The following is a 25,604-nucleotide window of genomic DNA, read 5'->3' as shown; positions in this document are numbered from 1 at the left end:
CCCTCTGTCTCTGCCTCTCTCTCTGCCTCTCTCTCTTTAAAAATAAATACATAAACCTAAAAAAAGAAAATAAAGAAAACAGAGTCTCTGAGTCATGCTCAGGGTCACCCAACTTGTGGCACTACCTGAGATTTCAATGAGGTCTCTCTAACTCCACAGCTATTTAGTGCCCCTTATTTCATGTTCTCTTTTCAAACCTCTGAAAATAATATTAAAGCCTGGAATAGGATTTCTATGGGCCAGGAACTGTTCTCACAACAAATCTATTGGGTAGATAGATTATGATCATCTTACAACAGATGATCACACCATCCTACACAAAATAGGAGATAGAAATGGAATTTGAACACATACACTTCAGCTCTGTGCACATAGCCACATCCCAACACTGTCTCATGGAAAAGATTTAATTCTGGCTTGTAAATGATCTCATATAAAAACTGAATACATCTATACATCTATTATAGATATGTATCACATCTATTATAGCAATAGACATACAGATATGTATGTAAAACACGTGTATGTCTGTGTATACTTACATATATAAAACTCATATCCATTGATTGCCTTTAAATCAATTTTGAAGACAAACCCAATCCCATTTTACTTGAAAAATTGCTTATAAGAATTTTTAGTTCTTTACATTCATCTGGTTCCTTTCTTGGGTAAAAAGGTTCTCAGCAGATGCTTATCAGTTTCCATTACTGGAATTCATGGGTCATTTCTTTGACAAGCGTGGTTTGTAAACAGCACACCAGCTAGAATGAGATATTCCTGGGAGGATGTACACATTCTCAATGGGGGCTTAGGAATTTTTCTGCTTATAGGAACTGACTTGACTCCTGAGTTTGCAGGTTGAGGCAGCTCAAAATAATTTAAAAATTCCATTGATCTACTTTATTTCTAGAAAACATTTATAAGTAATTTATAAGACAACAATTTTTCAGCATTACCTACAATGAAGTTAGATATCATTTCTTAAAATGATATAAAAGAAAAAAATCACATCTTCAAACTTTAAAATAGCAATAATATATTCTAAATCTAAAGATAAAATTATTATTTCATTAATTAATATATTTTGGAAAGGTTTAGTCATTTATAACAGAGCTGCACCACTATATACAGACACACATATTTTAAAGTCTAGGGCTGTTCTTAGATTAAGTTATCTAAGTTTTTCACAGTAGAACTGCTATCATCAAAAAATATACTAAACAGTAAAGGCAAAACTTTGCTGCTAAGTGTAATTAAGTGTTGAAGCATCAATAAAATACAATGTACTTACCTACGTAATAAGCATATTTCTATTCTTTAAAACATTTTTATAGTTCTAGACCTCGGGCACTATTATACAAATATATTAGAAACTTCCCATCTCATTTGATAAAGTGACAGTAAAAGCACATTCAGTATTTGACACCAGGGAACATTCTGTGGAAATTGAGCTTCGGTTACTCATCGCAGAAGTATGTCCACTTGTCCATAAGGAGCAGAATTAGTTTCATCGGTTGGTCTAATATAATGTTTTATATCATATTACAAGTTACACATCATAACAAGATATGGCATGTAATCCAGTAAAGTACACTGATACAGTATACACTGCCAAAAATACTTTTTTGGGGGAAAAAAAGTAGTGACAGTATCTACTCTTTTTCTTTGTTTAGAGCCCACTACTATGTACTATGTGTTCCAAGTACTAGCACCTAAAGTCACTTCTGGCACATGTCAGTTTAGGGCTCCACCCAGAAACACTGCTAACGGGATACCAAAAATCGCTAAAACTGTGATATCAAGCTGTTTTTCTCTCTTTAATGGACACTGATTTCATGATTATTGCAGTTAAAATGTTATATTTTCCTACGGTCAGTGTTCACTGGTCCCCACTCTTTCCTGACTAGGAATTTGTTTTGTAAACCTAATCCTAAATTCCCAGATAATCTCATGGATACCAACTGATTATTCTCCCAGGAAAAACTCAGTTTCACATACCAGCAGGTACACGATTTTCAGATTGGGAGTGGATACTGTTGAAGCTTAAAGTTTGCAAGACTGGTATCCAGAAACCTTTTTATTTTCTTCTCGCTGATTTTCTTGAAGTTATCAGAGATAAGCCATTTTGAAACTTTTAATAATTTTAAATCATTTGTTATTTTTCTAGTTCTTAAGGGATAAATTAGTATATTTGTTTTTGTTCATATCCAACCCCCCCCCCCAAAAAAAAGATTTGTTAAGTAGCATAAAAACTAAAGACTATATCCAAAACCTAATGCAGCTTGAGGTCAAATGGAATTCTACCTAGCAAATAAATGCCTACCTAGAACTACTGGATGGGTGGACATTAGCTGCTTTTTCTGGACTCTTGCTGTTCCTCCTTCCTCCCAGTCTCAGCAGAAACAAAGAAATAAGAAGTTTCTCCCTTGGCTTCTGATCAATACTTCAGTGCATTATTGAGAGAAAATTACAATCAATGTTTCTCATAGCTACCAGAATGTTCCAAACTTGTTTCTGAGGCACAGACTTTCTATTATAGGTTTTTCCAACAAAGAACCTGTGTCCTTTTCTTGTTACAAATTCAAAGTACAGAAGGACAAGTGAATGAATATGTGTAATACAAAGCAGGGCCAAATCTAACATTGCTGCTGACAGCAGTGTTGCCGTGTTATTACTGTAATGCATAGCCGATCTTCAACTTCACAGAGCAATCTAAAGCACCCTTTCCAGAATTCAAAGTAAAACCTCTTTGGGAAGCTTTTGGAAAAAACTTAGGTGTGATTTAGGGCCAGCTGGTGGCTTTCTGAAAAAGTGATCAAAGGATTTCATTTTACCTCCTTTTTATCACTGCACATTTCCCTAAAGTAAGCACAGCTAGGCATAAAAGATAAATTATTAGTTTTCCTGATTCCTTTGACATTGGAATCTATGTCTTTTCTTATTATGCAGGAAATACAAGTTGTCTGAAGGACACTTGATAAGAAATCACATTCCCCAGGGCTATGGTTTATAAACCTAGTCCCAAAGAGACCAAGCAAAGAAAGGCAGATTAAACAAGTAAATGGAAATTTGCTTGTAACTACATGTAAGCCCAGAAAATTGAAAGTTATATACTATGTTGTGGTGATTTTTTTTTGTTTTGGTTTAAAAAGTTGGGTATCCACACTCTGATGTAAAAGTCTGCACTGTTGGTGGGAATGCAAACTGGTGCAGCCACTCTGGAAAACAGTGTGGAGGTTCCTCAAAAACTTAAAAATAGACCTACCCTATGACCCAGCAGTAGCACTGCTAGGAACTTACCCAAGGGATACAGGAGTACTGATGCATAGGGGCACTTGTACCCCAATGTTCATAGCAGCACTCTCAACAATAGCCAAATTATGGAAAGAGCTTAAATGTCCATCAACTGATGAATGGATAAAGAAATTGTGGTTTATATACACAACGGACTACTATGTGGCAATGAGAAAGAATGAAATATGGCCCTTTGTAGCAACGTGGACGGAACTGGAGAGTGTTATGCTACGTGAAATAAGCCATACAGAGAAAGACAGATACCATATGGTTTCACTCTTATGTGGATCCTGAGAAACTTAACAGGAACCCATGGGGGAGGGGAAGGAAAAAAAAAAGAGAGAGAGAGGTTAGAGGGGGAGAGAGCCAAAGCATAAGAGACTCTTAAAAAATGAGAACAAACTCAGGGCTGATGGGGGTGGGAGGGAGGGTGGGTGACGGGTATTGAAGAGGGCATCTTATGGGATGAGCACTGGGTGTTGTATGGAAACCAATTTGACAATAAATTTCATATATTTAAAAAAATAAAAAAAATAAAAGTCTGAGATGTGGGGTGCGTGGGTGGCTCAGTTGGTTGAGCGCCTGACTCCTGGTTTCAGCTCAGGTTGTGGGATTGAGTTCCACAATGAGCCCTGTAATGAGCCCCGCGTGAAGCCCTGTGTGAAGTCCTGTGTAGAGCCCCACATGACTCTGTGCTAGCTTGGGAGCCTCTCTCCCTCTCTCTCTGCCCCTCTCCCTGCCTGCACACACATATGCACTCTCTCTCTCTCACACACACACTAAGAAATAAAAAACATTAAAAAAAAAAGAGTCTGAGATCCTACTAAAATACTGTTTCTATATTTAAAAATTTAATGTGGCCCATCATTTCATTCTACAGTACATTTTCCAGTAACTTAATCTCCTTTACAAATATAGCATACACTTGGAAATATATCAGTATTATCCTACTAATTAACTCATTTTATTAAGAGAAAATTTACTTAAATTGAATGTTGAGCGAAATAGCTGGAAGAAACATCTGAAATGGAATGCCAGAATTCTAGCATGAAAACCAATAAAAGAGGCAGCTAAAAGTAAATCTGATTTTGATTTTGTGTATCACTAACTTGACCTCTATGTTTCCGACTATACATCTGCTTTACTCAGGACGTAATCTTCAAAAATTGAATTTTTATGGTTCTTAAATTGTTGCCACTCAACTAAGCATTTCAGGAAATAGAATATACACCTTTTTTTTTTTCAGACATCTCATCCAATCTAAGTCTTTTATTTCAGGGAGGATTATTTTTTCCTTCTATTTTCTTGGACTTCATTCCAAGAAGTAAATCATCAAGTTAAAAAACTGTATACCTTATAGGGTTTAAAACTTCAAACTTTTTGAATTATTCATATGTATTTGATCTTTAATGCAGCAAACACATGGGGATATATTATCGTATTAATGTTCAGGATAAGGCAAATTTATATCATTCTTAACCATAAAATGAGTGAGATCCTATTATTACTTATTCTTATGGGTCATTTCAAAGAAGGGAAAACCAGCCCACTTAAAGGCAATATATGGTTGATACATGTCTTAATCATAGTAATGTAAATATGGGGAGTTAGTGGTAGCTGAACCCAACATCTACCATCTCAAAAACTATTAACCTGAATGTACATGTATTGGGGACACAAGTATACACAAGTGCACATACTTAGAAAATGAGCAGGATGGGCAGTTTTTCACATAGGGACAAGAATAAATTCATACCTTTTTATCCACCACCTCCGTCAAAACATTTGTCGAGGTACTGACTCTACTGGAAACTTCAGTAGTCAGACACTTTTGCTGTTTAATTTGTATTTTGGAGAGCAGAACAAAACAACTCTATATGCAAATACTGCAATAATGCTTTCTGAAGTCAAATTAACCTTCCCCAAATTTCTGCCCACTAGTGTTTTTTTTTAAGTTTATTTATGAGAGAGACAGAGAGAGAGAGAGAGAGACAGAGACAGAGCATGAGCAAGAGAGTGGTAGAGAGAGAAGGAGACATACAATTCAAAGCAAGCTCCAGGCTCCGAGCTGTGGGCACAGAGCCTGACACAGGGCTTGAACCCATGAACCATGTGATCATGACCTGAGCCCAAGTCAGACGCTTAATGGACTGAGCCACCCAGGCGCCCTTTTGCTCATTAGTGTTATATTACAAAGGAAAAATATCTTATTGGTCTTATGTATGACATCCCTTTGTGTCACTATCAAGCCTATTCAGTAAACCAATAATTTTTCAAATGATAGTTTGGAGTCCCTTAATATGTTAGTTACTGTTTTCTGGGTGCACATTGGTCAGCCAATATATCTGCTAAAATATGGAACTCAGAATTCAGCACATCACTCCAGAAATGATCTCACCACATAGAATAAAAACAGGAGGGTCTCACACACACACACACACACACACACACACACACACACACACACTTCTTGTTCTGGATACTATATAGTACTTATATTAACACAACTTGTTGTTTTAAAGTTGAATTGCTTAAGTATACACTGAGCTTGTAGTCAACTACAACCATTAAGTTTTTCTTTTGAGGGAATATATCTTACAATCCTTTTATAAATTGATGGAATGAAAATTATACTGAGTTATTAAAATTAAAAAAAAACAAGAAAACAAGTAACTTTGAAATTATTTGGACAGGTAAACAACTCTTTCCATATCTAACAAAGTTAGGGAACTGGGCGTTGGACAATGTTGTAGAGCCCACTAAAAATCTGGGCTCCTATGTACTTGTGATGATTTTTTAAGTGGATTTGTCAAGAACAAGTGTTTTGGATTTCACTATATTCTGAGATGAGTTATAAAACAGTATTTAAGTAAACTCAAAGCTTCATAAAAGTACTAGGGAAATAGAAGACATTTAATGTGAATCATCTCCTGAAATATCCAAAGTGTAGTAACTGACATCTGAATCAAGCATTCTAACAAGTGAAAGATGATGTAAGATATAAAGAGAAGGAAAGTGTCATCAGTAAGCCCCTAATTGAGGTCAGTGAGATACTAGTAAGTGCAAACTATTTCCTGTCCAAAGTATTCCTCGTGATGAGTAATTTATAGTTCTACTCCATATCAATTACTTCTACTGAAGCTTAAATGCACTTCGCACTAGCGAAGTCATTGGTTATTTATCTTTAGCCCTGAGGTAAATCGTTGTGAAGATATGGAGAAAGAATATGCCTTAGCAATGTTGTAAGAAAGTCAGGAGAATTTTTTCAAACCTTATTTGGAAAAAAGAGCATGATAACTTCTTCAGGTTTATGCTTGGAAGAGAAGAAAGAACATAGTTTCTCCAAGAGAAAATGGGAAACAAATTCTGTAGCTGCACACACTTTTATTAGATTTCACTCTAGGAAGCAGCATCTGCAAGCTTTGCTAGGTAGATAAGAGATTTTCCTACCTTCCTATTTCCCTGAAGCATGCTTTTGCGGAAAGTACAGAAGACTTGTACTGAAGCACCACTGCCTTTTCCAACTACCCCTCAGCACAGTTTTCTAACAATCATCTTCAATTTCTTTTCTTTATTGGCCTTGGGCTAAGTCCACTTGAGTTCTGAATAAATCAACAAACATTTATCTAGAATCAATCAGGTGCCATATGCTGGGTCAAGTGCTGCAGTTACAAGACCTTGTTCTCCTGGATCTCACAGTAGAGACAAAGACACAAACTATAGCGATAATGTAAATAAAATACTATGTGAGCAGAGTGAAGGGGCTGTTAATTCGTCTTGTGTCAACGAGACTTTACCAAGAAGATGTAATTTTTCTTGAGCTTTGAATCTGGTAATGTGTGAAAATGCAGTGATGGTCGAAGCGAAGAAAGGTACCAATCATCTGTGATCACGCTCTCAAATCCTCTACTTAGTATCTAACAAGTTCATTCGGTACCTTACACTGGCTATGTCTGTTTCCTTTAGACAGAGACGCTTTTAGAAAACTCTAATCTGAAATTATAGATGTCTTTATCAAATACCATCTACCCCTTTAAATAAAGAATAAAATAATTAGCCACTAAACTATGCAGAGAAACAGAGACCGTGTGATCTTTCTATGGCAATATTTTAATATTTATGTGCTAGATTCTCATAGTGCATTAAACCAAGTAGGAACATCAGCAGACTAAGTTCTCGAAATCTGGCTGTTTAGCAAATAAAAGTCAAGTGCCTGGGTGCCAGATCCACTGCATGTGTTGAGCTTGTCATCCATCTGTTGTGTTCTTTGCCAACTGCTCTTCTTGGGGTGTGAGTGGAAGGCATTAGAAGGGAATAAGAAACCATTAAGAAATAAAATCAACTGCAGAGTGAGCAAGTTTCTTTTTCTTTTTCCTGTCCTATTCCCTCTGTCATTCTCAGGTTTCTGCTTCTTACTGCTATATTGAATCAAAATAATGCCTACAAATAAGACAATGAAATGAGGATTACTCCATGAAAAGGCGATAATTTTTCACTGATAATTCAAGTATCATTCTTGTAACTTTAATAAGTGAGACAACAGTAGGTTGACAAAACTGTTTTCATTGTGGCCATGTTTTCTATGAATACTGGTTGTGATAAGAAGTCTAATCCTATGTCCAGATTTGACTGTTTCATTTGCTGAAGAATTTTCTGAAATACAGAAGTATATAGATGATTCTCAGTTTAAGAGGTATTTTCTCTAACATGGCTCATACTTGTTTTGTAAATTTGACAAGTTCATAGAAAGGAAATATCCCATTGTTAGAATAAAGGTGAATTGCCCTTCTTTCTTTCTTTCTTTCTTTCTTTCTTTCTTTCTTTCTTTCTTTCTTTCTTCTTTCTTTTTCTCATTTAGTGTTTCGATTCCTACAATAAATTGTCTCACACAAATAGGTGTTTTAACTATTTTTTTAAACTTGGGAAGACTTCTGAAATTAATATTAATTCTAAATTTCAATGGGAAATGAGGTGAAACTAGGTAATACAGATAGAAAGCCAAATAGCTTTAAAAAATTCTCTAGCTTTTCCAATAAACACCTATAAGTTTCTGAGTCTCTAAGGCATGAATGCTACATCAGGAGCAGGGCTGTCTCAGGGTTCATTACAATTCACAATAGCTACTGGCCTTGTCTGCACTTTCATAAATGGTAACATCATCTGCCTTTATTTCCTGAAGCTGAGGTCTTCTCATAAAATGTCTTTTTAAGGGAAAGATCAAGATTCAGAGATCGCAGTCATTTCATTTTCCAACCCAAAAGGAATACAAAGGCAGATAGGGAACAGTGGGTGTGCCCAGCTCAATCTCACCCCACAGCAGCAGAGACTGGGGGCTCCAGAGTTCATGACAAAAAGTGCCTCACACAAAGCTCTTCGGTATGAGAATAGTTAGCCTGGCTGTTTTTAAGTCATGTAACTTGGCAACTCTCTCATCACATTATCAGATATACTTCTTCTTTTTTTAATTTAATTTAATTTTTTAATTTACATCCAAGTTAGCATATAGTGCAACAATAATTTCAGGAGTAGATTCCTTAATGCCTCTTACCCACGTAGTTGCAAATGGCAAGATTTCATTCTTTTTTTATCAGATATACTTCTTAAGTGCTTTAATGCATATGGCTTTTTATCTCTAGAAGTTCAATATTTAAAAAAAAAAACTCATCATGCTAAATTAAACTTTTGTTTCTGACCAAAAGAATATATAATAAATGTATGACCAAAAGTAATTTATATTGTATATACCTTGTATATACCAAAAGTAATTTATATTGTATATACCTTATTTGTTCATAGAGAACATAAAGAGAATTTTCTAGGCTAGCTGTTGAGGTAAGGTAATCTGGAGAGTGTGGCCATGATTGGTCTGCAGCGGTGGGTGTGCAGGGCAGATAAGGATCTCCAGACAGTCCAGGTATGGGAATTTTAAAAGCTTATTTCAAATATAATTTTGAAATTGAAAACCAAACAAAATAAAATCATGTTGTCTTCATAATACTTATTTTGGAAGGTAAAGTTAAACAAAATACTTTCATTTGGTGAAAAAAATATGATGAAGATTTTATTTTGGTGGATACAATTTTCTTAGGGTGGGAGAGTCAGAATCTCTCCGGCTGGGTAGACTTTAAAAGAGGTCCATGGATGTAAAGAGAAAGAACACAGCCCTCCCTGCAGCAGAATTTAGGAAACTCTCTCTACAGTTCCCTCTCCAGGCTGTAGGCAAATGAAGTTAAGAGCTAATTCAGAACTCTCTGTGCAAAGGAAATGTATATACTTGAGAAGCTATCAAGATGAGATGATACGGTGAAGGTGTAAGAGCTATGAACACATATGGGTAATATTTAAATTCTGGCCCACTACCTGTTAGCTATGAAACTTTGGGGAAGTTTTTATACTTTCTTAGTTTCTTAATCTGTGAAATACGGATGATAATGAATCTTACCTCAGAGATTCTGTGAGAAATGAATAAAACAATGCAAAGAAGTCCTTTGACAGTGTTTAGCACATAATAATTGAGTAAATGACTATTATTATTATTATTGTAAAAGGATATGCTCATACGTATTTCAGTTAAATAGAAAATTAATTGGTTTGCTAACATGAAAATTTAATTTGCTTTTAGAGGTCAAAATTATCTAAAATATGTGTGACTTTCAACGTTTTTCACTAAATGTATTTTGAATAAATAATATAAATTCCCTCAAATGAGTTCTACTTTAGTTTCAAAGTAAGCCTAAACTTAGAATAATAGAATCATCAAACTATTTTCTTTTAAAATTATATCTATTTACCAAATAGATATACTTTCCCCCTGCCCCCATTATCTGCAAGGAATACCTTCCAAGACCTAAAACCACAGATAGTATCAAACCCTACATACACTGGCTTTCCCTACACATACACATCTATGATAAAGTTTAATTTATAAATTAGGCACAGTAAGAGATTAACAAAATAACTGATAATAAAATAGAATTATAACAATATTCTTAATAAAAGTTATGTGGATATGATCTCTCTCTCTCTCAAAATATCCTATTGTACTGTACTCACCCTTCTTGTTGTCATGATGTGAGACCATAAAATGCCTATGTGATGAGATGAAGTGAGGTGAATGACGTACTGTTAGGCTACTACTGACCTTCTAACCAGGACCATCTGTTCCAGATTGCAGTTGACCACTGATAAGCGGAGACTTCTATATTTATAGATCAGGCACTGAGCTGCCACTTTTATGAATAATCTCATTTAATCCTTAAGACAAAACTATAAGTAGATACAATATAATGCCTATTTTAAAAAAGAGAAAACTTAGAAGAAACCAAGAGACATTCCCTAAAATTAAAAAGTGAGGATTGGAGCTGCAATTCAAACATAGGCCATCTAACTCTGGATAGTTAGGATCTGAATGGCACAACAGTGATGGCTATCATTTATTGCATACCTACTCTGTGGGAAAAAAAGTTATTTTCATGAAAGTTTTCTTAGTAAAATAAACATTTTAGGAACAAATTATAAGTAATTAAGCAAACAGAAAATTGGTTTTAGCAGTTAGGTTCTGTATTTATTCAACTTTTACTATCACATTATTAGGATTAAGATGGCTAGAAAATAATTATTCCTATTTTTAAAAAGTATCCCCACTTCTCAGAAAACATATTTAACATATATATGTGAAATAGAGAATAAGGTAATTTTTTGTTTGAAATATTCAAATAATTAATACAAGAATGCTTTGACTGGTATGTTTGAAGGTAATACTGTGGGCAGGATTTGCTCCCAGTATCCATATCTTCATCTCATTTTCCACCGCATACCATGATGAGTTGTGAGCACGTGTGTTCATATGTGGGTGCATGCATATATGTATGGGTGCATGCATATGTGATCTTATGCATTAAGTGTTTTACTTGTCAATGGAAATTAGACCATCCAATTTACTCATTTTGACTGACAGTGGCTTCTGTCCAACCACGCTTCCCAGAAGTCACCAGTTACAAATAACTAATGATACTTGCTGTGCTGGCATAAATGTATAGGGGACAGTTATTTGTTTGCAGTGTGTTGGCTATACGGTTGTAGATATAAGTTTAGAATGCCTAGTGCAAGTCTACATAAGGTGATGAGTATTGGAATCATAAAATAACCTAATTAAATGCTAAAGTTCTTCGTTCTCCATGACTTGACATATCCCATAAATTGATTTCATAATATAGTGTTGCTTAGTGTACTATTTTTCTCCTGGGCCTCAGAAGAAACTAATAGTTTGTTCAAAGCTTTGACTTAAAAAATTTACTGCTATCACCTAGCCAAACTTCAAAGTGTAGGTCTGTTTTAGAATAATAGGATTTATATGCAAATCACTTAATTTATTATGGTATCACACTGGATGTAAGTATAAAATGTAGCTAAAATACAAATTCTACACTGCTCAGAATATGCTTCACTGCATTAACATAAATCAGCTTTCTAGTTTAAATAGTGAACCTTAAAAAATTAAGAAAGTTTTACTTTGAGAATATTATACCAGAGATATATGTTCTATGGCACTTTGCATATGTTCTTGTTCCAAGTGAGAAAACTCATCTTTTTTTTTTTTTTATCTTTTAACAGAACCCTTAAGCATTTCTACTTCTAAGAAAAAGATCCTGAAAGAAGTACTAATGCTGAGAAGAAGAATCAAAGTTAAGCCTGGGGATGCTATATGAATAGTCTGGGAGATAAGTATGAGTTACATTAAGCCAGATGTGGGAGATACAGTTCTGAGAATACATCATACTTTAAGAACTAATAATTTTCTTTGGAAATTTACTCAGAAAAATCAATCAAGTTATTTTCATCTTACAACAATGGAAGTATTTTTACCTCAAATATAAGTGCTCATCTTCACAACTATAACTTTAAAACTTTTAAATTTTAAAAATTAAGAAAAATTGACATATCCTTACTGGAGTCAATATTTAAAACTTATTAGCCATGCCATTAGATAACATAGTAGCTTTGTTGTCATGTTTATTCTGTACATATTCATTAGTTATTTTATTTTTAAATTAAAAAAAATTAATATTTATTTATTTTTTGAGAGAAGGAGAGACAGAGCACAAGCAGGAGGGAGCCATAGAATCTGAAGCAGGCTCCAGGCTCTGAGCTGTCAGCACAGAGCCTGACGCGGGGCTCAAACTCATGAACCATGAGATCATGACCTGAGCCAAGGTCAGATGCTTAACTGACTGAGCCACCCAGGTGCCCATCATTAGAGTTATCTTAAATAAACAGTAACCTGTGGATTATGGAAGCAAGAAAAACACTCTTCAGGTGACATTTCTTCACTTAAGAATGTTGCATCCCTTTAACAGGTGAAATAAGTGACAAGATAGAAGCAGACCTGGTACCACCAGTGACTCTGATCTTGAGGACAGGCTATGGTCAAAGAGTCGTGATTCTATGGATACTGGTATTAGTCACTGAGGAGAGTCTCTGAAGATTCATGAAACCAGGATCCAATAGCTAAGTGTAGTCTGATACCATGTTTAACGCCATTGGAAGCTGCATGAATTCTGTCTGTGAGGCTCTAAGAGCAACTCAAATAAACTAGACCCAAAGAAAACTGCTTGTAGAAACAGAGTATTTGCTAGGACAATCTGCATTGGTTTTAGAACACCATTGATACAGCTTCCCTTTAATCACATTACTTTTTTTATTAAGTTTTTCATTTTAATTCCAATATGGTTAACATACAGTGTTATATTAGTTTCAGGTATAAACTATAGTGATTCAACAATTCTATATATAACTCACTGCTCATCATGATGTGTACTCTCCCTTCATCTATTTCTCTAATCCCACCACCACCTCCCCTCTTGTAACCATCTGTTTGTTCTCTATAGTTAAGAGTCCATTTTTTGTGCTGTCTCTTTTTTTCTTTGTTCATTTATTTTGCTTCTTAAATTGTGCATATGAGTGAAATCATATGGTATTCATCTTTCTCTGACTTCTTTTGCTTAGCTTTATATTCTCTAGATCTATCCATGTGGTTGCAAATGGCCAAGATTCCATTCTTTATTATGGCTGACTAATGTTATATATATATATATATATATATATATATATATATATATATATATATATATATAACATATATATATATATAACATATATATATATACACACACACACACACACACACACACACACACACACATATGTATATACATATGACACTTCTTTATCCATTTTTCACATTAGCTTTTAAGTTCCCTGGAGACAGTGTCTTCACATAGACACTGAAGCTCACTGATTTTGTGAGACTGACTGCATCACCATTTCAACCAAATGGACTCCAAGGGCTGAGGCTTCCATTTCCCAGAATTACTAGGCTCAACCAGTTAATTAGTAGCTGGTATATGTCTTTATATTCATTGAAGTTTTACTTTCATTGTAGTACAGATCATCACATTAAATTCTTTCTATAAATTTGAGCTTCTAGGAAAATCTTTAGTTCTGAGTAGTGTTTGTCTCTGCAACACTACATCTTGCTCCAGTTCCTTCACTCTGCCAAAAATGTCCTCTCTTTTCTAAGAAATTATGTATTGCAGAGAATTGCTTAGCTTGCATATTTAACATTCCAGCCTGTTACTTTCTTACTGTCATGGCCCTTGATTGATATTATTTTGACTGATTTGAGCCTGTTCATTACTTTATCTAGTTCTTGTACTGAATTCAGTCTGTTGACAGCACCTCTTAGGAGCTGAGAGCCTCCTCCACAATCAGTAGCAATTTACACCTGGTTTTCACCAATAGGATCCAAGAGATGTCACTTTGGAGTAATGAAATTAATGGTATTTTAAACAAATCTTAGCAAATTCTACTCTAAAGTATTCCAGGAGAATGTTATCCTGCTTCCCCATAATTTACTGTATAAAATTATATCAACTTTACTTCCCATTGTAAAGATGTCCAATGATCTATAATCTATTTTATAGTCCAAGTACTCCAGTGATTCTGCATTTGGCTTAAACAAAGTTCCTATATTCAAAGTAATTCAAAAAATCTCAATGATCTGAAATCCAAAAAATCTGATTATTATTATGGTGGAATAAGTGTATAAAGCAAATTTTGACTAGGGGCAATCTCCTTAGGAGATAGGTGACTGAGTCGTATTCTGTAGAGGAAAAAGCATTTTGAAGGAATTAGACTTTTGAATAAATGTTTACTTCTAAAGAGTCTGCAATTAATGTCATCAGTAAGCTTAGTTAAAAAGAGAATCGCAGTGGGGGTGCCTGGGTAGCTCAGTCAGTTAAGCGTTCAACTTCATCTTAGGTCATGATCTTTCAGGCCATGAGTTCAAGCCCCGTGTCGGGCTCTGTGCTGACAGCTTGGAGCCTGGAGCCTGCTTCGGATTCTGCGTCTCCCATTCTCTCTGCCCCTCCCCTGCTTGCACCCTGTCACTCTATCTCTCTCTCAAAAAATAAATAAGCATTAAAACAAAATTTTTTAATAAAAAAAAAGAGGACAGCATCCCAAATAAATATTAGATTGTGGCAAGGTATCATTCCACAAAGATTTTACTGAGTCTAATATTTATACTACTACAGGAAGAGTAAGGAAAATTGCATATGGGGCTGAATAATTTCTAAAATGAAAAAGCAGCAGCAATGAAGCAGTCAGCTCTCAGACACAATTAAGAAGGACTCAAAAACTATCTGACAATTTCTGAACCTTCCCGCCACTTCAGCTTCAGGTACTCCTGTGACAACTGTATGTTAATAACCACAGGGTCAAGGCCTTCTGGATAATGAGGCACAATGGACTCACTTGATAATTAGGGCAGCTAAAACGGCTACATAAACCTACCCTAAACTTAGTGTACTGAAGAAGAAATTTTCTTAGCATCAACATGTGACACTTTAATAATTAAGCAGTTTAAGTTATGTGTGTATATGCCTACACACACACTCAGAAATCATGAAAAATAAGACAAACTAATTGCAGTTTAATTTACAAACATAACAATTTCAAAGTTTCTATAAAAACTGAACAAATATACAGAATGAGTAAGTCACAGGAATAAAAGGCACAGCATGGGGGAATAGTCAGTGCTACTGTAATAACGTTGTACGGTGACAGACGGTGGCTACACTTGCAGTGAGCACAGCATAACCTATAGACTTGTTCAATCACTATGTTGTACACCTGAAACTAATGTAACACTGCATGCCAATTATACTCAAATAAAAAATGTATAAAACAAAATTGAACTTAAATAAGATGCTGAATGGCCACACTAACCTCTTGTGAGTAAATTCATCATGCAGAATTATCTTTACAGTACTAAAAAAGATGATGTGAAAAATCAACCATTTTAGGAGATAAATACTATATTTATAGCATTTTATTGATGGATCAACATATCTCGTATTTTTATTTATAACATCTCGTGTGGTACTATATTTTTAGATGTTTAATTTATGTCTACAGTGAAATATGTATGAAAAGATACTATAGCATAACATAAAATAATGAAACTAAGAAGCTTTGGGGCTCTTGTAATAATGGGAAATGTTCCAGAGCAGGGGTCAGCAAGTTTTTTCTCCAAAGGACCAGACAGTAAATATTTTAGACTTTGTAGGCCATCTGATCTCTGCCACACTTACCTACCACTGCCACGTGGCATAAAAGCAGCCTAAGACAATATGAAAACAAATGAGTGTAGTTGTGTTCCACCACAACATTAATTACAAAATCATACACTGGGAGTTTTTGGCAGCCCGCTACAGGGCCATAGTTTGCTGACCTCTTAACAATCAGACTTATTCTGTATATTTTCTCTTCCTATCTGGTACAACCTTTTAAAACAGCCACACTATCAACAATAGACAAAGTATGGAAAGAGCCCAAATGTCCACTGACTGGTGAATGGATAAAGATGTGGTATATAGATACAATAGAATATTACTCAGTGATCAAAAAGAATTAAATCTTGCCATTTGCAACAACATGGATGGAACTAGAGTGTGTTATGCTAACTGAAATAAGTCAGTCAGAGAAAGAGAAATACTATATGATTTCACTCATATGTGGAATTTAAGAAACAAAACAGATGAACACAAGGGAAGGGAAGCAAAAATAAGATAAAAACAGAGAGGGAGACAAAGCATAAGTGACTCTTAAATATAGAGAACTAACTGAGGGTTGCTGGTGGGTGTAGGGGGGGGGACGGGCTAAATGGGTGATGGGCATTAAGGAGGGCACTCATTGGGAGGAGCACTAGGTGTTATATATAAGTGATGAATCACTAAATTCTATTCTTGAAATCATTATTACACTATATGTTAATTAACTTGGATTTAAATTTAAAAATATAATAACAATTTAAAAAAATAAAACAGGCACAAAACTTAAACAAATTGCAAATCCACATACCTTTTCCCCAGGAATTCCAGGAGCACCAAATTCACCTTTAATACCACCTGAACCCTAAAATAAAGAAATGCTCATTAGGTTTTTTTAAAGGTATATTAATTGCTAATGTAGAGAGAATCTACCATTGCACAGATAAGTTGCTTTTCCTTGCACCAAAGTTTGTTCCCTGAGTTCATTCCTCATATTGTCTACAAGTCATTAAACTATACTTTTGACAATAAGTTATCAAAATGTTGGAAAGTAATAAATATCAAAGGGCTAGTAAAAACTAAAACTAGACATTCTCTACACAAATACATATAATTCAACTTTGTCATTTCTTTTATACTTATAAAGATTAGGAATGATTCTATTGCTTTCATCTTAACTAATACTTCATGCTTTCAATTCAAATAAGTCACAAAATTTTAAATGTTTTATTTATCTATTTTTGAGGGAGAGAGAGCGTGAACATGGGAGGGGCAGAGAGAGAGGGAGACAGAGAATCCCAAGCAGGCTTTTGTGCTGTCAGCGCAGAGCCCGACATGGGCTCAAACTCATGAACGATGAGATCATGACCTGAGCCAAAATCAAGAGTTGGCTGCTTAACTGACTGAGCTACCCAGCCACCCTAGTTGTGAAAGATTAGACTCGAAGGTACCCATATATGTTTCATTAATGTGCCTGATCTTCCATTATATCCTCTGGGAAAAATCTCACAGCTGGGCCAATCTAATTGTTAGCTTCCCTGCTCTTCCATCTAAACTGGAAAAAATAATCTCAATGAAGCTGATATGTTACCTATATCTGCCTTAATGGCTCTACCACAAATTCAGTCTAATAAATATGCTTGAAATGGTGAAAAATAATATAAACTTTTTGGATGAGTTTCTCTATCACCAATGTGTGGTAGAAATTAAGAAATATATCGGAATTTCATGAACAAATAACACCATGTTATACTGATATAGTATGTTAATTTCAGATTTTAGGCACACAGGCAAATTTTAACTTCAAGTTTCTAGACATTAGATGAGATTATATCAGGTTGGATAAAACTGATATGAAAATTGATACAAAAATTGATACAAAATAAAATAAATCAAATATATTCAATATTAGATTAGAAAGGTTAAAGAAATATTATTTATTTCTTATATTGACATAGAAAGTCAAAGGTCGATATTAAATCCCACCTCTGAGAGGTTGCTACTAAGCAATTTTTTTCTTTCAAAAAATTGTGAACATATTTTGAGACAATTATTTTTTATTGGTGTGGTGTGGCTATAGTATGAGCATATGAATAAAGTCAGATTGAAAAAAATACATATTTTTTTCCCGACTAGAAAGGAATCAGTACCAAAGTTTCTGACTATAGAGTCAGGTAAGTTAACTTGTACCATTTTAAACTGTTTTGATTTCCTCTAGAAGTATGTCAGCAAGGTAATCATTTAATAAAGCCTATACTTTTTGGGAAATTAACTCAATATGTGGAAGATAATAATTCAAAAATAAACTGGAAAATTATTCCTCAAATAGAACTCAGATCATACTCTCCCTTAGGTTCAGGGACATTGAAATTGAGCTGCTATTTTATAAAACTCTGAGGGCATTTCAACTTTGAAGTGGGTGAGGGTATTAGCCAGAGTTTTAAAGAACTGAGAAAGTAATGTGGTTGCTACATAATTAGGTTGCTAAGTACATTTGCTAAGAAAAAGGGAATTAAAAAATTCAGAACATTATAATAATCGAGTTTGAATGAAAGAAAAGTAGTGATTGTTATTTCAAATAATGAAACCCAGAGTTTACTCTTGAACAGATGACACAATTTGATTAGGTGCCCTGATACAGAATACTGATCACATATAAGTGTTCAAATACAAGCAGCAGTTGAATTTCAAACCATCTTACTCCATGAGAGAGGGTCATCATTTTTATAAAAAGAAAAAACAAGGCAGTATCATATTAATGAAGAATGGATGAGAATATAGGCAAGTAAAGATAAACATTAAATTAATCCCAAACATTTTTTTCCAAATATTTCTGATTCTTCATTACTAATTGGCAATATGAAGCTAAAACTAATCAGGTCACTAACTTGTGTTTTAAAAGAAAAAGTGTAGTAGAACAAACAATAGTGAAAAATATAACTGTCCTTTATGATTTAGCATATCTAGTTCTTTCTCTGTAAACTGACTCTTTGCGCTTGGCAAAGTACCCTAGGCAATTGGGGCACCTGAATTTATAGGTTCTAGGAAGAGCTGACTTGATGATTTAGACTTTCAGGTGTGATGCTCATTTATTCATTCAACTCCTATTAGGTGCTGTTCTATGTATGTTGCTCACAAAACTTCTATTCTAGTGGAGGAAATAAATAGAGACATAATTTTAACAAGTCAAGTGACACTAAAAATGCTAAGAAAGAAGATAGAGGTGGAATGAAGGGATGCTTTTTATATAAAGATATCAGAAGAGGCTTTTTATTTTAAAGTGATTTCTGAGCAAGAACCTAAATGGTTTGAAGGAGAGAGCTAGATGGATATCTAAAGAAACCCCAGGTATATGTAACCTGATGTAAAGGCCCTGGAGCAGGAGTGAACAGGGGAAATGGTAGGAGACAATATAGGGAGTGGAGAGGTAGGGATAGGGAGAGCTCTACACATTATGCAAAGCCTTGTAGCCAAGGCAAGAGCTTCAGTGTTCACCTTGAGGGAGAAAGGAAGCCACGGGTGGATTTTGACCCAGGTAGGAAAGGATTTCCTGACAGGATTATTCATTGTGAAATAATATTGGGAACAGAAGACACAGATTTGAATGAAATACTTACATCATTAAGTGATCTTTTTAAGAAATGAACTATCAATAAATTATTAATATTTACTACAAGTACCACACAATAACTATCTGAGATTTTTATATACTAAAATATGTAATCAATTGCAAATTCTACGGGATTATTTTACAAATGAAGATTATTTCGTTTTTGGTCAAGTCACATAAGAAACTGAACTCAAAAGGATTATCTCCATCTCTCCTTCAACATGTGAAGATTATACTGTGGATAGAAAAGCAGAAGAAACATATTTTTTCAGTTCCTATTATGTGACAGTTTCTAGCACTCAATATTTTATATACATTTTATTGTATTCCTTCTTCACAATAAAGCATTGACTAGGTATTATTAAGTATCATTTTTAAAGTAAGTAAGAGAGGGACAGGATTCACTCTCAAGTGGTTCAGGTTCCAAAGAGGTAAGCCTTCTAATATACTGTCCTAAATATCCTTTGTCAGTCTTAAAACCAAAAGGAAAACCTTGAGAACATCTAGTTCCCTTAGTAACACTGCACTTCTGATCATTTCACAAAATTAACTATTCAATATGCCTTAGAGCAAATGACTTTCAATCTTCAAGCTCTGCAGGCATTATTTTGTGCACCTAGTCTAATAATGAAAATTACATACCAGACTTAAACACAGAGGAAAGTCATCTTTATTTATTTCACATTAAAGTTGCAGGATCACACAGTATAAGAACAGGAACAGACTCATCATCAACTCCTTAAAATGAAATAATACATCTATGTTTATTACGAGTGCCAGGAAAGTGGAACACATTCATGGCCACAGTCATCTGAAGTCATAATTACATAGCAAGTACTATGCTGGTTTAATCAAATGCTGGTGCTTGTACTGAAAAAATAAAGGAAGTATACCAATCAATTATTTGTCTTGTTTTGTAAATCATCAATTTATTTTATCCCAGCTGTTTTTACCTTGCTACTAAAATCACCTGCAATTATGAGTTCCATGTAGTCTGGACACTAAAACCAATGTTAGTATTTTAAAAACATACCTTAAGTGGGAAGTTACATAACACATTGTAACCCTAAGATACATTTCTTGTATATTGTATATATTTGGAATAAAATAAATTTGCTAATTATCATTTTTACTAATTCCTTCCTAGTTCTTTTCTACTGGGTTTCTTTCCTACAGAGGGAGGAAAGACTCCTTAAACAAATCAACACTAGATTATAAACTCAGTGAGAGTAAGCCTATGCTTTCTCACTACTGCTATAGCTCCAGAACTTAGTATACTTTTTGTTATAATAATAGGAACTCAAAAAATAGTTGCTGATAAATTAACGAATAAAAGAAAAATGAATATTTACATATTAAAGGAGACATCTATTTATGACTAAAGAGTAAGGAGAAAGAATGAGTCTTTAAAAGATATATGCTCTAACAAGAGAGACTCAGCACTTAATCTTTTAAAAAAATCATTTAAAGGTGACAATGATTTTATTAATATTTATGTAATATTTTTTAACAGGGGCAAGGATATTTTTAAAGTATTTTATCCTTTCTAAAACTGACATGTGAAATTTCTTCCTATGTCAGTAATCTTAAATTGATAGAATTGGTAAGTCAAAGAATAAGAAAGTCAAGTTAAAAAAATGGTAATGTGCATCACATCACAATCAACCAACAAGTAAGCCATATATGCATTTTCAAAGTACTTTGTGTCAACCTTACAATGTAGATAGAACTGATAGATTATACACCCTCCTTTACAGATGAGGGAAATGAAACATGAAGAGACTGGGTGGCTTGGCCAAGCTCACACTGCTAACCTAAGAAGAGTTGGGATTAATTCAGATCTCTCTACTCTATGAGTCCTCTTAATTATGTTACCTTGAGCACACCATTCTACCCATGCATGGTTTTCTCAGTTGCAAAATGAGGATAAAAATATTGGGTTGCCTTTCTTTATGAAGTTAAAAGGATTAAAATGAGTATTACAAGTGGAAGTACCATGATCAAAGAACACAAATAATACTGAAGAGCTTTAAAATATAGAGCAACCTTCAAAATGCAAACTGATTAAGAGAAGGACACTGGATTTGACAGGTCTAGGGGTTCAGATCCCAGCTTGACCACGTGGCCTTGGTCAATAATTTAACCTCCTTAAACTTCAGTTTTGCCTTCTATAAAATAGTAATACCAACACTTAACATGAAGAGTTTTAAGGATCAAAAAGAAAAGATATGTAAATCACTCTTCTCAGTGTCTGGCACATAGTAAGTATTCAGTAAATACTAGCTATTGCTATAATGATTTATATGTTCAGTTTGACTGATGTAGTCCTTAGAACTAGATATTGTTTAGTGGCATTCAGCAAAGTTATCCCAAGTAATTTGATTTAAAGGGCAAAACTATATGCTCCATCCTACTTCAAAAATCCCTTTTGAACAGCTACTAAGGTTCCTAAAGTTGCCATGCAAGCCACAATGGGCAGAACTTACTTTAGGAGTCAAATGCCTATGATTGTCTTTGTTGAAGTTTGCTGTGCAAGTCTGAAGGATCAGTCATTGCTCAGACATCAGTCTCCTACCCTTTAAAATAAGGAGCCCACTTAGATTATTTTGTTAATTTAGAACCATGGACTTCCAAGTTATGGCATGAATGGAATTTAAATCTGTTTCACCTTGGAAAGATAACAAAAACATAATCAACTCCTAAGCCTAGCACAAATTAATTTATTTAGGTATCTAACAAAAGAGATGATATTAAAAAGTGGAAAAGAGAACACTTAAGTTTTGATACAGCAGGGAGAAGGGAAAGGCAGATCTCTAAACACGGGATACTGCTTAGAATTAGTTCAACAAAGATGAGCTGTTTAAGAAAAGGGTAGGAAGCTAAGGAAGAATCTTAAGTGGGACTCCTCAGCAGACAAGAGAAACAAGTCACGAGAAAAGTAAATTATAAATGAATATCCCTGATAAACATAGATGCAAGTATCCTCAACAAAATATTAACAAAATGAACTCAACAATAAAGTGAAAGCATTATACACCAAGATCAGAACATTCCATGCAAAAGTAACAAAATACACATTCTTTTCAAGTGCACATGGAACACTTTTCAAGACAGATCAAACGTTAGGCCACAAAAACAAATCTTAAATTTAAGAAACTGAAATCATTTCAAGCATCTCTTGTAACCATAGAGGTGTGCAACTAGAAATTAATTAAATGAAAAAGAAACTGAAAAATTCACAAATATGTGGATATTAAACAACATGCTACTGAGTAATCAATGGATCAAAGAAAAAATAAAAAGAGAGATAAAAAATATCTTGAGACAAATGAAAATGTAAATATAGCATACCAAAATTTCTGAGATACAGCAAAGGCAATTCCAGGAGGGAAGTTCATTGTGATAAATGCCTACCACAAGCAACACAAAAAGTCTCAAATAAGCAACTTAACTTTACACCTCAAGGAACTAGGAAAAAAACAATCAAAGCCCAAAGTTAGTAGAAGGAAGTAAATAACAAAGAGTACAGCAGAAATAAATGAAATAGAGACTAAAAAGATAATAGAGACCAATGAAACTAAGAGCTCGTTCTTTGAAAGAGAAACAAAATTGACAACCCTTGAGTATATTCATCAAATAAATAGATAAATACACAATAAATACACAAAGGACACAAATAAAATCAGAATTGAAAAAGAAGTTACAACTGATACCACAGAAACATAAGGGATCATGAGACTACTACAAACAATGATATGTCAACAAATTGGACAATGTAGAAGAAATGTATAAATTTCTAGAAACATATATCTTACCAAGACTGAACCATGATAAACAAAAAATGAGCAGACTGATTACTAATAGGGAGACTGAATCATTAATCAAAAATCTCCTAGTAAACAAATCTGCAGGACCAGTTTCACTGGTGAATTCTACCAAACATTCAAAGAAGAATTAGTACCAATCCTTCTCAAACTCTTCCAAAATGCAGAATAAGAGAACTCTTTCAAATCTGTTTTATGTGGCCAGCATTACCATGATATCAAAATTAGACAAATATGCCACAAATAAATAAAATTACAAGCTAATACCCCTGATGAATATAGGTGTAAAAATTCTCACAAAATATAAGCAAACAGAATTCAACAATATATTAAAAGTATCATATACCATGATCAAGTGGGATTTATTACAGGCATGCAAGGATGGTTCAACATCCATAAATTAGTCAATATGATACACTGTATTAACAAATTTAAGGATAAAAATCATATTATCATCTCAATAGATGCAGAAAAAGTATTTGACAAAATTTAACATCCATATATGATAAAAATTCTTAAGAAAGTGACGATAGAGGGAAAGTACCTCAACATAATAATGGCCATATATGACAAGCCCACAACTAACATCATACTCAATGGTGAAAAGCTGAAAACTTTTCCTTTAAGATCAGAAACAAGACAAGGGTGCCTGATTCCACTACTACTATTCAACATAGTATTGGAAGTCCTAGCCAAAACAATTAGGCAAGAAAAAGAAAGAAAAGGCATCCAAATTGGAAAGGAATAAGTGAAACTGTCACAACTTACAAATGACATGATTGCATATATAGAAAACCCTAAAGACTCCATCAAAAGACTGTTAGAACTAATTAACAAATTCAGTAAAGTTGCAGAGTACAAAATCAAGATACAAAAATCTGTGGTGTTTCTATACACTAATAGTGAACTATGAGAAAGAGAAATCTTAAAAAATCTTAATTATAATTGCATCAAAAAGAATAAAATACCTAGGAATAAATTTAACCAAGGAAGTGAAAGATATGTATATTGAAAACTATAAGACATTAATAAAAGAAATTGAAGAAAATACAAATGGAAAGATATTCTATGCTCATGGATTAGAAGAATCAATATTGTTCAAATATCTATACTACACAAAGCCATCTACAGTACAGTGCAATCCCTATCAAAATGGCATTTTTCAGGGCACCTGGGTGGCTCAGTCAGTTAAGCATCCAACTTTGACTCAGGTCATGATCTTGCAGTCCATGGTTTGAGCCCCACACCAGGCTCTGGTGTTGACAACTGAGAGCCTGGAGCCTGCTTCAGATTCTGTCTCTCTCTCTCTCTCTCTCTCTCTCTCTCTCTCTCTCTCTCTGCCCTTCCCCTGCTCATGCTCTGTGAAATGGGTGAAGAGGGTATAATTTTATATAAAAGTAAAATACACAAATAAATGAATAAGAAGCTAAAAAAGAATCTTCAGTGGGGACCCATCAACACACAAGTGAAATAAGAGTTCATCAAGTATTCAGTGAACAGAATGCTAAAGAAAGTTAGGGCATAACAAAATATAAATGTTCTTACTTCACAATTTTGCTTATAGTTTATAGATAACAAAGATTTGGGTCTCTGTATCTTTTAAAATTTTAGTTCCAATAGGAACTCAAAAGCAGACTTGGATGCTGATATAGTCTTTCTCATTTCAGTGATCAGCATTTAAATATAGTCCTTAATAGCCTTTAACAGAAACGTGCATTTGTATGGGACATAGAGATATGACGTGGACACATTTTTAAATCACTTTTGAACCAATCCACTTTCATTCTGACAGTGTTTTGTGGTATCTTACCGGTTCTCCTTTATCCCCTTTCTGACCAGGTGAGCCTGGAGTTCCTGGAAAACCTGCTTCTCCCTGAGCAAAAGTGAATTTCTGTGTTATCAAACATTCTGTCACATTGAGCCAAAGACTAATAATTTGTAAATATGAAGGTGACAACAGTAGGATAAAGCTTTACTCTCCTCTGAGCTGATGGCGGTCCCTCTGCTGGAATGCCCTTCCCTTGTTCAGGAGGCTCAGTACTCTCCGTCTTCCAAACACCATTTGACATCATCTCCTCCATGAGACTTTCCAGGACCTTGAACACATGATGCTCCCCTATGGCCCTGCACCTGCCTTTCTCATGGAGCCTATGATACAGTGTTGGTCGCTACAAGAAATGTAAATTTCCTCTAAACTTTACCTCACCCGTATACCCCCTCCTCCAACCAAGAGCAAAGGGGTAGCAGGATGTGTTAACCCTCTAA

At 34.4% G+C, this 25,604-nt stretch overlaps 1 protein-coding gene across 2 annotated transcripts in view; it reads right to left on the bottom strand.

Moving 5' to 3' along the window:
* The window catches only part of COL19A1 (collagen type XIX alpha 1 chain), a 349,696-nt gene that overhangs the window by 255,271 nt on the left and 68,821 nt on the right, over positions 1–25,604 (bottom strand). For both annotated transcript variants that reach the window (XM_045057717.1, XM_045057718.1), the window contains exons 9-10: positions 25,150–25,212; positions 16,717–16,770 (exon numbers count right to left, since the gene is read on the bottom strand). In XM_045057717.1, coding sequence (XP_044913652.1) covers positions 16,717–16,770; positions 25,150–25,212 — 117 coding nt within the window. The remainder of the gene's footprint in view (positions 1–16,716; positions 16,771–25,149; positions 25,213–25,604) is intronic.

This window comes from Felis catus, chromosome B2, assembly GCF_018350175.1.
Source record: "Felis catus isolate Fca126 chromosome B2, F.catus_Fca126_mat1.0, whole genome shotgun sequence".
In the NCBI taxonomy this organism is placed as follows: Eukaryota; Metazoa; Chordata; class Mammalia; order Carnivora; family Felidae; genus Felis; species Felis catus.
Note: the sequence above shows the minus strand (reverse complement) of the source record. Positions and strands in the feature narration are given on the sequence as shown.